Source organism: Hydra viridissima, unplaced genomic scaffold (assembly GCF_058129835.1).
Source record: "Hydra viridissima isolate aposymbiotic clone 2 unplaced genomic scaffold, HvirCarnegie_v1 scaffold_3, whole genome shotgun sequence".
Lineage (NCBI taxonomy): Eukaryota > Metazoa > Cnidaria > Hydrozoa > Anthoathecata > Hydridae > Hydra > Hydra viridissima.
Window position 1 is genome coordinate 20635654 of NW_028324302.1, and position 14445 is coordinate 20650098.

Genomic DNA, 14445 nt, shown 5'->3' on the forward strand with positions numbered 1-14445 from the left:
CGGCTTGTACTCATCCTCCTGTTAACTTTTGACAGGAATTATCATTCCAATGTTGCCATTTTTAAACACCTCGATAGTCCCTGACAACAGCGGTTTTTTGCTTGTATATGGTTAGAAGTAATAGGTAATTACCAGTGCATGATAAATGGGATACAAATGGATACTAACTAAAAAAGCGCCAACTTTTTTCTGTTTTAAGTTTTTCCTAGAATTATTTTCTAATACTATTTCGAGCAGTTTTAGATCTAAATATAAACCAGTTGGAGAGGTAGTTGGAGCATAAATACAAAATTTGCGAAACAAAACGTTAAAATCAGTAAGAAACTCTGAGCGACAGCTTGCAAAAAAACACTGGTTGGTCTGCAGAGAAACAACGTTTTGTTATGATATTGTGACTTACATTAATGCAATAAACCGATTTATTAAAAAAAACTTTTATACAATACATTATTTATAACAAATGACTTCACTATACATAATAAAAATGCTTTTAAAAACAAAAAATTTCTTGTAGTGCTTTTTTATTTGCATTTTTCTTAACTACTTTAGCCACATGAATATACTCACCACGCCTGCTAACAATTTGCGCAGAAACTCTGGTAGTCAAACGTCCTTGAACAGGATTAATATAAACTGCTATATTTTCTTTTTGCAAGAAATATTTCATCAACTTATCAGCAGCAACCAAGTCAAATCCACAGATTTTGCTATAAATGTCTGGTAAATATACTGTTCGCATGTATGGGGCTTTCATATCTGATGGTGTTTGAATTTCCTCGGTATCCCATTCGTGAATGAATAACTGAACTGCCCAATCCACAAGAGGTGAAATATAAGAATGAAGATGGCTCTGAGGGAAAAATATATATATATATAATTTTACAAGCGCATAAGTTTCTATGTTTATAAAAATCTTCTCCTGATATTTATTTGATAAATATTGAAAAAAAACATTTTTTTTTGGCAATCCAAAATAGTAAAAATTATCATAAACAAAAAATATCAATAACAAATAAAATAGAGTTAATGCTGAAGAATCCCTTTCTTATATAGTTAGGTCTGCGTATTTTTTTATTCAGGAAAGTTTTTTATAAATGTTAAAAATTATGACTCTACAAAATGTTTTAACATTTAAGTTTGGGATTCTTCAAAAAGTGGAATTAATCAATTTTTGCACGAAACAGCTGCAAAAAGATGAAAATTTTTTTTTCATAAAATCAAAATGCGGTCGCAATTGTAGTTCAGATTTTATGAGTGGCAGTGATTGTAAAATTCATGCAACATTTTTTGAAATTGAAAGGATGTATGTATAAATTGCAAAATATGTACAATATATATACAACAGTGAAAGTAATTTTTAAGAGGTTAAAATTGAAACAATTTAAGCATATAAATAAAATTGAAGCAGTTTCAGCATGTAAATAGCGCAATGAAAATAAAATCCTTAACAAACAACTTTTAAATGTCTCACAGACTTAGAATAAACTTCAATAAACAGCACTTAGAGTATAAGAACAAATTATTGATGCAACAGACCTTTATCAACACAAAAACGATTTGGTAACAAACATTTTGCTTTTTTATCATTGAAAAGTTTATTTCTTTACCAAGTCAATTTTGGTATTTTCAAACAATGTATGCAGCTTTTAGCATATTTAACATAAAATCTATTAGTTAATAAGTTATGCAACTCACGATTCCACCAATATTTTCCATAAATTCTCCAACCGCATAACTAGCAGTAAGGATGGCTGAGTAACTCTTTGTTCCTTGGCTTCTGAATCGCTGATGAAATGTCAAATAGGCATGGTGTGAAACCAATGAGGGCTGCATTTGGTCATGCAACTCACTCTTTACATACATAAATCCACAACCCTTAGGTGTGTAGTACCATTTATGGAGATTTCCTGAAAAATATATAATAATATAAAATATAAAAACAAATATGATCATTACTATCATGATTAATATTCCTTCTAATACAATTAAACTTTTATTTTTATTAAATGACATTTCCACTAACATGATTTGTAACTTGAAACTAATACTATTTCTTTACATTATCTTATTTTATCAATACTTTATCTAAAATTATAGTATAGAAAATAGGAATAAAAACAAAAAGAATATATATATAAGTGCAAGTATAAGATAATAATAAGTAAAAAATTAAAAGTAACACAAATAACTTAAATAATTTAAGAATAAAAAATAACTTTTGAAAAATACATTTAATATAATATTTAAAAGTTACACATGATGTTTTGAAACATTTGAGCAGAATGATTAGAAAAAAACATTTCAACATGTAAAATGCTTGCAATTAACACTTAAGAGATTGGTCAATTTGGTCAAGCTTGTTTTACCTGTGCTATTTGCCGCATCTTAAAAAAAAAAAAAGAACAATTTTTGCTGATTAATTTGAAAAAAACTTAATTAAATAGTGTTGTTGATAATTTTGTAAAATTTTTTTTTATTTAATTAAGGCCTTATTATGACAATTAAAGTAAGTAAATATCTATTATTAAAATCAATTACCTCCTTTCTAAAATAAGTAAGGCATTATTCTAATCATGTATTACACTACATATTTTCATGCTATACACCTGCACATTTTTTGGATTTGTAATATTATAACTTAGCAAATGGAGTTTTATTATCCCATTCACTCATAAGCATATAAAATTTCATAATTGAAGATGTAGAAATAGAAGGAGTTACATTTCCCTCATTTTAGTTGATTTAAATTATTATATTTTCTTTATTCAAATTATTCCCAATATAATAAATTATTTTATGTACTTTTTTATATATATTATACTAAAATACATTATACTTTAATAAATATATATATATATATATATATATATATATATATATATATATATATATATATATATATATATATATATATATATATACATATATATATATATATATATATATATATATATATATATTGATTAACTTCTTTAAGTTGCAGTTAAGTAAAACAAAACTAGCATAATGCTTTAAAGTAAACATTGTTTAAACATTTGGTTTAAGTTTAAAAACTAAAAACCAGTGACTCTATGAAAACTTTGAATGTCTTTTTGCAGAAACAGTGTAAAAGTGTTATGACATATTATAAATTAAGATATAGTAAAGCTAATAGAGAAAGTGCCTAAGAAACCCATCACAACAATTTTTATATATTAATTCAAATAAACAAAAGGCCCTATATCATTGTAAAAAAAAAAGTATAAACTGAATTAGCTTTTTAGAATTTCACTATTTTCTTTTGAAGAGAAAATTAAATATTATCATTTTTTAAAAGATCGCACCTCTTGCCAATTATTTTACAATTCCAAATGCAGGACAAGCATAAATAATAAAGGATTGTCAACAATATAGATAATGCAAACATACTTATACAGATTGTTAGTACTTTTACTGTTGTAAACACCTGAAATACCTAAATAAACATCAACATCATATGTCTCTATGTCCAGAAATAATTGCCCTGGTGCATGGGCTCCATCAACAACTGAAATCACATTGTACTTTCTGCATATGATTCCAAGCTCATGAATTGGCAAAACTACAGAAGATGCACTAGTTATGTGATCAAATATTGCTAACTTAATACTTGGATGCATCAAAAGAGCTGCTTCAAACTGTGCACACACATCATCTTTGGAAAGTATCGGAAATTGTATATCCAAGTTGGTAACTTTTACATTATATTCTTTTGTAAGTACATCTATTGCTTTTAAAACAGCACTGTAGCCTATGCTGCGCAAGCATAATATTGAATCATTTTTACCAAAGTTTCGGAGAAAAGAACGAAGGGAGCAATTGATACCTTCTGTTGTATTTTCAACAAAAACTAGATTTTCAGGTTTGCACCCAACAGCCTTTGCAACAACAGTACGACTTTTTTCATACTTTTCAAGGAATGTAAACCGGAAATAAAAGTCAGGAAAATATTCAACCTGCCTCTAAAGTCAATTCAGATTAAATATAAACAAAATCCATATCATATAATACACACACACACACACACACACACACACACACACACACACACACACACACACACACACACACACACACACACATGCTAACATATAAGTTCTTTATGATGGTTTTATAGATGAATAAATATTCTCACCAGCAAGTTGTACTGATATTCTAGAACTTTTATTGGAACAATTCCAAAGGATCCGTAATTTATGATAAAATTAGACCCTTTTGTTAAAATAAAAAACTGCCAGGGTAGCAAGATTGAAAATTCAGCTCTGACCCAAAGACCACAATTTAAATATAACTTTAAGTGGTTGTGTAAAGCTTTAATAATTGGATTATTAGAATTCCCAGACATGCTAATCCTTCTAGCTAAATTTAGCCCTTGCTTTATACATAAAATTACTCCACCAATACAAAGCCCAAGTTTGAATTGTTTTTCGTCAATGTAATAGTTAACATTTGATTGAAACGACTTTAACGTATATTGACCACTGACAAATACCATATCTTTTAAGATGGAATTTCTTCAGTTATGTAAAAGTTTATTTGAGTAGGGTAAGCAATAAATTATGTGGCATCAGATAAAAAAAAAAAGAACAATCAATCAACATGACTTCATGATAATAAGAACATTAAAAATAAGATTATTGCAAGCGGTGAAAGCCCAATATTGTAAAGCATAGCCAAAATGAAGTTGTCACGCATTACGGGTGTCAAAGTATTTCTTCGTCAAAAGTTCAAACTTTTCTTATTTAGTTGACTGATTATTTATATCTGCTATCTCCGCGTAAAACAAAATTGGACTATATCTGCATTTTCCGCCAGCTTTATGTTTGAACTATCTCCATTCTCCGGGCGTTCAAAGTTTTTATTGCATGAAATTATGCGCCTTGTCAAAATGTGATTTCACTGCAAATGGCAGATCTGATGATAAAAGTTTTTAATAAGAAGACAGTAATTGCATTATTTTCCATCTATTCCTGAGATATATATCTGTTTAAGTTTTAACTCAAAGTTTCACTTGCCACATTTGATTTTGTTTAGTAGTAATTATTTTAAATAATTATATGACATATGGTATATTAATGCAAATGAAAAATTTACAATATTTTTAAAACATCATTTTAGCAGCTAAATTAAGAACAGTCTGCATCTACTTTAATCTCAATTCTGAACTTAGTAAGCGTATACACATCATGAATTGATCAAAGTGTAGCTGATCGCAAAACCAATTGTATGTATTTAAATTTAATTTGAAATTAAAATGCTACTGGATTAAGAAAACGTTTTACAGTTTTACGAGGCTTATTCGAAAAATTGTTTGGTGTTTTTCAAGTTTGTCTATTTTCAATAGAAAAAAAAAAGTAGTGTAACTGTGTTATCTATATTATATAGGTAGTCAGTCATGTTTTGGTTAAATGTGAATATAACAAGTTGGTTTGTTTAGCTTCAAAAATTAATTAATTTAAGTGTTTTATTGCTATCGTCATATAAAATATGTTAGATCTTAAAAATATGTTAGGACTACAAAGTTATAGATGTTTTTAGATAAGTTGTGTTTGTATGTTAAATTATAATTTCTAAAGTTAAAAGTTACCTAAATGTGACTATAATTTAAATTCAAGCCATTAATGTTGTCTATTACAAATGTGATGATTTATTATATTGGATATACTGTAAAAGTAGTAAAAGCCTGATATTCAGATCAATGTGCAAGTTAAGGATATGTTTATTTAAAACAGTAGTTTTTTGTTATTTTGTAATAATTCTTTTATAGAAAAATTACAGCTATTTTTGATAGTATCATAGTTATTACTATCATAGCAAAAAAATTACAACCCTTTTTTATATATCATTACATCCCAAAGTCTTGGATATGTAAAAATTATCAAATATAATCGGACCAAAATTGTTTGATCATCACTGCAGTTGAGGTGACATATGATTAAACCAATGTTTAATGGTTTAGAGCTCAAATCCAACTGAACCTTGGGTTCAGTTAGATTTTGATCCTAATTATTGATAAACCAAATTTAAGAAAAGTTGGAAACCATAATGTTTAATACTCATGCATGAGTTTTTAACTAGTTTGTGTTCAGTTAAGTGGCATCTCCAAAAAAGAATAGTTTTAAGTAGACAACAAAGAAAACTCTACATAGTTTGATTGGTTAATGAACAAAAATAGGTTAATAACAATAATTTTGTTAGTTACGATCTACGTTATTATATATAAATATATATATATATATATATATATATATATATATATATATATATATATATATATATATATATATATATATATATATATATATATATATATATATATATATATATGTATATATGCGTCTATATATATATATATATGTATATATGCGTCTATATATAAATATATATATATTTATATATATATATATATATTTATATATATATATTTATATATGCGTGTGTGTATATATACGTGTATATGTAAATATATGTATGTATATATATATATATATATATATATATATATATATATATATATATATATATATATATATATATACAGAGTGTCTGCCAATATTTTAAGTTGGATTTCCCTGGCTTTTCCCTATTATATATTTACCTATTTATCGTTTAGAAAAATGCTCTTCAACTGCAAAAATATAAACAATAATACAACACACATTAAATATATCAAGAGAAGTTCATAAAACTATCTGCCAAATAAACTTTTAGATTACGTGTCCTATATACAACTTAATTAAGTTATATAAGTTTGATAAAGAGTCATCTTTATGATTTTTCTAAAATTTAACCTAATTTCCCTGATAATTCCTTGATTTTTTTGAAAATATACGAATTCCCTGACATTTCCCTGATTTGGCAGACATCCTGTATATATGCAGATCTTGCGTATAAAGACCACTTAGCAACAATGCAACATAACATAACAAGAATTTCATTTGATCTAAAGTTATTAGTCACAACAATTAGGCTAAATAAAATTGACTAAGTATGTATTATGAATTTAGCAATTAGTATGCAACATAACAATGTTTTGTTACATATGCTATGTTATTATTAAAAACAACATAAGTTATTTTTAACATATTTATTTTAACTAAAACTACTTGATTACTCACAAACTTAATCAAGTTATGATCAAAGTTTTGTGTTTAAATAATCGCTATTAATAATTATTTAAATAATTGCTATTATTTAAAAAATTGTAGAATTTTATAAAAAACTTCAAATATTTAAAGAAATACCACCAAAAATTTCTGCACCCGAAAAACGCAGATAGTCCAAAAATGTATCTGGCAAAAACGCAGATAGTCCAAAAATGTATCTGGCAAAAATGCAGATAGTCCAATTTTGTTTTCCACGGAGATTGCAGATAGTCCGATTTTGTGCGGAGCCATCGATATATGTTTCCATATAAATCAACATTTTAAACTCTTTCTAAAACTGAAATCATAATAAGCATATCTCAGTTGCATTAGAAAATGATTCAAATAAGATAAAGATTATATCAAAAAGTTTAAAGTTGCGCTTTTCTAAGAAAATTAACATTCTTGAATATGCTGATTTGTTTAAGGAGAACCTTAATGAATGGGACGATTATTGAATGGGACAAACTCAGATTTTTATACAAGCATCGATGTAAGGATATTCAAATTCCTGTAACAAAGAGTGATAGAAACAAGAATTCAACTGACCGACTCATCCAGCCTATTGCTCTATGACCGTAATGACAATTGATGTTATTGTGTTTTCGAATGTAAAAAGTAATTTTTAAAAATGTTTTTTTTTTCTGATTTTGCAGCAATTTTTGAAGTTATGGAAAATAAAATTCCATGCTTAAATAGATAGCAGTCTCTAGTACTACAGTGAGTAAAACATTCAAGCTTAATTAATGGTGTTTTTTTCTAATAAAGTGATGAGCATATCGAATGGGACAAAGTACTACCTATTGAATGAATTTAATAAATAAAATATTCTAAAATGAGAAAGTTCTACTTTGATTGAAATTTATTTAGAGTTAAAATGTTTAAAGTTAAATATATTTTTTGTGTGATGTTTATGTATGTATCTGCATATTTAACTACATTTACAATTAATAAACTAATTTGAAAAATGATTGAATTAAATACGTTTATTTTTAATTCTTTTATGTTTGTCCCATTCAATGAGACATACTTAATGAATGGGACAAATGTCATGCTCCAATAAAACTCTCTTTTTACCAATAGCCAAATGCAAATCCAATTTTTTTGTTTTAATACATCATTGAGCAAGAGTCGGTGGTTATCAAACATATTTAAATATATATATTAAACAATTTTATCAACGTTTAAAAAGCATTTTGAAAAAACTGTCCCATTCATTGAGGTTTTCCTCTACACTTTTAAAAACACAATCTAATTTTCTGAGCGAAGAAATTAAATGATTTTTTTTTTTTTAATTTAGATGAGTTTTTATAGTAATTAACACTTTTATCAGGTCTTAGCTCTCAATTTTTTCTTCTTGTAAATAAACATACAAACACACACACAGATATATATATATACACACACACACACACACACACACACACACACACACACACACACACACATACACACACACACACACACACACACACACACACACACACACACACACACACACACACACACACACACACACACACACACATATATATATATATATATATATATATATATATATATATATATATATATATATATATATATATATATATATGTATATATATACAAATATATATATTTATATACATACATACATTACATACATACATAGGCGCCGAGTTCACGGGGGCAACAGAGGGAGTGCTGCCCCAGGAAATTTAGACTAATAATATATTATCTCGGAGGCGAATAGATACTCTCGCCCTCATGATAAACCGTGATAATACATTATTAGTATAAACTTCCTGGGGGGGCACTGCCCCTATTGCCCCTGTGAACTCGGCGCCTTTGCATACATACATACATACATACATACATACATACATACATACATACATACATACATACATACATACATACATACATACATACATACATACATACATACATACATACATACATACATACATACATACATACATACATACATACATACATACATACATACATACATACATACATACATACATACATACATACATACATGCATACATACATACATACATACGTTTTTTCTTTTACATTTTGACATTTTTTTACCTTCTGAGTTGGGTTTGACTGCTATTCGTTTACTTAGGCAAACCAATAGCAAGAATTGTTTAGTTTCTCAGGTGTTTTTTTTTTTAATTTTAATTACTTCTCACTCCTTACTCTTACAGGTTTATTTACTTTTGCTTTGTATTCATAATTGGTCTCTTTATTGTTTGTTATTACAATAAATATTTGTGTGCTATTTTAGGATGAAGGACATATATTGATGCAATATTTTCAGCTGTTTGGCAACTTTTTACTGATCAACTTTAGAGATTAAATCTTTTTAAATTAGCTTGAAGTTTCCTTGAGTTACAATTTCGGTCAAATTAGATTAAAAAAGTGCTCTAAACATAGTGGTTAATTTTTTCTTTAACACTTTCAACATTTTTCACTGAATTATGTAATTAGACTTTTTTTTTTAATGTTTGACATGATACCAGAACTTTCATTAAATTTTTAAAATACAAAAACGTTTTTCAAATATTTCCAAAATATATTTGTATAGCCATAAATTTTATCTAATACCTATTTATATATATATATATATATATATATATATATATATATATATATATATATATATATATATATATATATATATATATATATATATATATATATATATATATATATATATTTAGTAGGCCAGTGAAAAGTTGCTAAACAGCTGATGAAAAATTGCATCATTACATAGAAGTTGTTCATGAATATGAATCAAAAGGAAGGGCGGATTGCAAAAAAACCTGGCAGAGTAAGGAGTTTTCTGCTATTGGTTTGTTTAAGCCTCTGGTTAAGCAAATAAATTACCAATTAATCAAAATATATACTAACATTAATGGCAATTGAGAAGATAAATCATATTAAACTGCGACAAAAAACTTTTTTTTTCATGAATTGGTTTTGACAAGGCTGTGTGGGTGTGTTTCCCTCGTCATAGTTACACCTTTTGCCAGAGCAATCTTGGTTTCTAGTTTGGTGATGTAGAGACATTTATTGAGAATATAACTACATCTAATTAGATTATACAGTTGTTTAATTGAGAATAAATGGTTATTAAAAGCCTTAATTAAAATTAGAAATGTTGTTGTTAAATAAATGATGATGAAGATGATGATGATGATGATGATGATGATGATGATGATGATGATGATGATGATGATGATGATGATGATGATGATGATGATGATGATGAAACCAAATTAAATGCAAATGAGAATATTGATGATGATAACGATGAAGCTGATTATGCTTATATTAATGATTTATCAAGGCAGATAGACTTACGATTAATATCTTAATCATAACTTTTTTTTACATATACATGCAACAACCAACATAATTAAAAGAGAATTTGTTTTAATACTGGAAATCAAATCTTCAGGTAAAATAAGCTCTTTATATTTTAGACATAATGTTTCATTGAGTTGGTTAACCTTTATATTTTCCACAAGACAGAAAAAACAAAATAAGTGTTCACATTTTTTTAGAGTTGCTGGTTGTTTTGGTATTTTACCACAAAACATACACTGGTAAAGCTGTAAATGAGGATTGATTTCTTTTTTTAGTTCTTCAATATCTATTTCCAAGTCATGTGCTGTCACAATGCTTTTTTTAGTGGTAGCAATCATGGACGATGACCACACTTTTTTACCAATACCAGGGCAAACAATAAGCTTTTTATTTTTTTTTTAGTGATTTAGTAACATTTCAACTTTTACTGAGTTTTTCTACCTGCTGACAACAATAGCATTCATCACAATGAGTTTTCCAGTTCATATTTAAAAAAAGTGTTGTTGATTTCATTCTTTTGATCACATTTTAATTTTAGATGAGTGTACATACTCTAAATATGACAACATGACATGGAATACATATTTCAATGTTATTTTTTTGGTTTATTCCAATAGGATACTTTTTTTCCCAACTTAGCTCTAGCGTTCTCGAAACTTTTTGTTTCGAGAAATTTCGATAATGATATCGAAATAAAAAAGTCATTTCGAGAAATTTCGACATCGAGACTGAAAAAAAATTTATTTCGAGAATGGGTTTTGATATTATTATCGATTCAATCGAAAATATTAATATACTTCGAGAAATATTGAAAGATTTCGAGACATTTCGAGAAATATCAAGTAATTTCGAGAACGCTAAAATATTTTAAAAATAAAAAAGTTTTTACTTAAAAATTCTGATACTTTATTTTAAATTTCTTGGAAAAACACAGAAATAAGTTCAAAAATGTAAATTTTAATGGAGGAAAGCTTTAACCCAAGATTCTAAAAGCTAGAAAAGCCTAGAAGGTTGATGAAAATCACATTGAACTGCTTGGGCCTGGCATTTGTGCATCCTCATCGTCTTCATCATCATCATCATCATCATCATCATCATCATCATCATCATCATCATCATCATCATCATCATCATCATCATCATCATCATCATCATCATCATCATCATCATCATCATCATCATCATCATCATCATCATCATCATCATCATCATCATCATCATCATCATCATCATCATCATCATCAGTGTGGAAGACTGGGTGGCACACTGGGTGGGGCACAGGGTGGAACACTGGCAGTTTTTGGGTCATAGACATTATCCATAGACAAATCGGATTTTTCTGGGTCTGCAATCTCATCTTTTGAGCAAGGCCAAATTTTGCCCATAGTGACTTTTTCAATGTTTGTTTGAACATAGATGAGTTTCTCCACTTGTTCTGGTTGCAGTTTGGTCCTTTTGTGAGTGAAAATGGCACCTCCAACACTAAAGACTCTTTCAGAAGGTGCAGATGAGGCTGGCACACAGAGCCACTTCCTGGCAGCTTCGGTCAAGAGAGGAAACTTGGCCTTGTTCTCAGACCAGAATTGGAGTACTGGCATATCACATCCAGGCATAGCAGAATACATTTCAAATTTAGTCTGGATTTTGGATTTTGTTGGAGTTGTAGCTGGCAATGGGGCAGGATCATCAACCTCTACTGCCACTTCAAAAAGAGGATCATCAATTGGCACAACTTGTGGAGCGGCGGAAGCAGTAGTTCTGGATTCTTCAAAAGACTTCAACCACTTTTTGTGGCAATCATGATCTGTGATCAGTGCTTTGTAAGCAACATCGTAGCCTTCAGCTGCAATTTTTTTCAGTCCTTTTCTTTGATAAAGGGGGTTCAGGATGTTGCCAACAAGGTAAAAAATGTTTGTAGCACCACAGGCAGGAAATCGATCCAGCAGGTTCTTGATGAACTTTCGAAAGAACAATTCAGCAGCTGGAGAGACACCACTTTGCAAAGCTCTTTCAGCCCTAACATGTAGAGCATAGATATGAGCATTAACCCTGTGGATTGTGGGCACTTTTTCAGCTGAGATTGACTCTGACACATCAGCAACTCGTCCAAGGAATGGCAAAACCTAGTCAAAGAGATCAAATTGATCTTCTGATGGAATTACCTCAGCCAGATTAGATGGGTCATTTTCTGAATTATTCTTGATTGACAAGAGGAATCGAAGCATTTTGACAATGCTTTTCAGCATGAAAAAATAAGAACTCCACCAGGTCTTGACTGGAGTGATGATTTTGAGATACTTGATGGCATCCTTGTCTTCAACTTCATCATCCTTAAGCATGAATTTGATTTCTTTCTTGATTCTTTGTTCAGACAAAGGAAATTTGTGGCAACTTTTGGACAGACTGATGGCCAAAAAAATCAACTTTCTATAATTCGAAAATATCTCTAGTTCGAACTTTTATTTTTCCCCATGAAGTTCGAAGAGAGAGATTGTGCTGGATTTAAAAAATTTGTTGTGGTTTTTTAATTTTCAAAACAATAACAAATTAACGAGTTAATCTGAAATTAGAGATGCTCAATTTTTGCTTATGTTGAAGTGATCGAGCCATATAAAAGTAGGAAAAATTTGTTAAAAAATCAATAAATCTCGATATCTCTCGAAATCTCTCGATATCTCTCGATATTTCTTGATATTTCTCGAAATGTATTTCGATATCGAGATTCTCGATATATTTCGAGAATAATACAACTCATTCTCGAAACTCGTTTCGATATCGATACCAAAACCAACCTTATTCTCGAAACTTTTATTTCGATATCATTATCGATTCGATCGAGATTCTCGATTAGTTTCGAGAAAGAGTTTCGAGAACGCTAGAGCTTATTCCCAACCAAATATCCTCAGACCCTGTAAATAAGATTCAAATTTTTGTAATGGATTTTCATCTAAAAATAATAAAACTTTTTGGATGGTTCTTGTAAACAAACATCAAACTTAACCACATTCATTATGTAGTGTTTATATTCATGAAGTAAATTAAGCTAATAAATCAATAAAAAACTGCATATAAAGTAAAAGTTTTTATTTAAAATTATTAGAAACATTTAGTCACATTTTTTACATGAGGACAATTTTAATTTCACAAACGATATAAAAAAAATGTTATCAATTTAGGACAATAGTTAGATGTAAATTTTGAACAACAAAAAAAATTGAGTGCTAAGATTTTTTATAAGTAATAAAAAGTTAAAAGGTTCATAAAAGTAAAAGTAGAAAAACTTTTAAGTTTTACCGCTCAAAAAAAATGTAAAAAGACTTCCAATTTTGTAAACAAATCAAAGAAAAAGTTTTTTAAGGTAGATTCTCTGCAATCATAAAATTATATTCCCCTTCATTTTACTTACTTCTTAATAAATTTAAGTTACCGAGACTCTACTAACAGCCTAAAAGCTGGTTATCAACGTAGATGATTTTAAAAAACGCGATATGTAATGAAAAATTGGTCGCTAAGTAAAAATTCATTCTGTAACGAAGGTCCGTAGCCATTTTGAAAGTTCTAAAATTTTCATAATTCAACTGCGCTTGCGCACAATAACCTGTCGTATTTTAACAAAGTATGAACGACCGTGGAGCAGACTTGAAAAAATGACTTGAAAATTCAAAGATTCTCGTTTTTCAAGTCTGACTTCAGTTCAAGTTCTCTTCTTGCATTCCGTTCAAGTCAGACTTCAGATTTGAAGTCTGACTGGAAATTTCAAGTCCGCTTCTTACATTCGGAAGGAATTTTTGCTCTCTCAAGTCTGGTTTGAAGTCAGACTTGAAAATGGTCTATTTTTGGCGGTTTTCAAGTCTTACTTGAGTTGAAGTTCGCTTTATGCATTTGCTCAAGTCGCAATTAAGGTTTGAAGTTCGAC

At 28.6% G+C, this 14445-nt stretch overlaps 2 protein-coding genes across 3 annotated transcripts; both read right to left on the reverse strand.

Annotated features, from left to right (window-relative positions):
- Positions 1–361: 361 nt before the first annotated feature.
- LOC145180470 (uncharacterized) lies at positions 362–4854 on the reverse strand. Of its 2 annotated transcripts, none has more exons than XR_016451207.1 (4): positions 4154–4714; positions 3409–3980; positions 1696–1907; positions 362–850 (listed from the first exon to the last, which is right to left on the reverse strand). XR_016451207.1 is itself a non-coding variant. In XM_090083307.1 (4 exons), exons 1-4 carry the CDS (start codon positions 4511–4513, stop codon positions 491–493), a joined length of 1458 nt encoding a protein of 485 aa, XP_089939433.1. In that variant the 5' UTR covers positions 4514–4854; the 3' UTR covers positions 362–490. The 2 variants fall into 2 exon arrangements, 1 of the variants encoding a protein (XP_089939433.1); XM_090083307.1 differs by having other exon boundaries at positions 3455–3980; positions 4154–4854.
- Positions 4855–11770: 6916 nt separating this feature from the next.
- Positions 11771–12868, reverse strand: LOC149891390 (E3 SUMO-protein ligase ZBED1-like). Its single transcript, XM_090082092.1, has 2 exons — positions 12692–12868; positions 11771–12652 (listed from the first exon to the last, which is right to left on the reverse strand). Exons 1-2 carry the CDS (start codon positions 12866–12868, stop codon positions 11771–11773), a joined length of 1059 nt encoding a protein of 352 aa, XP_089938218.1.
- Between the last annotated feature and the right edge of the window lie 1577 nt (positions 12869–14445).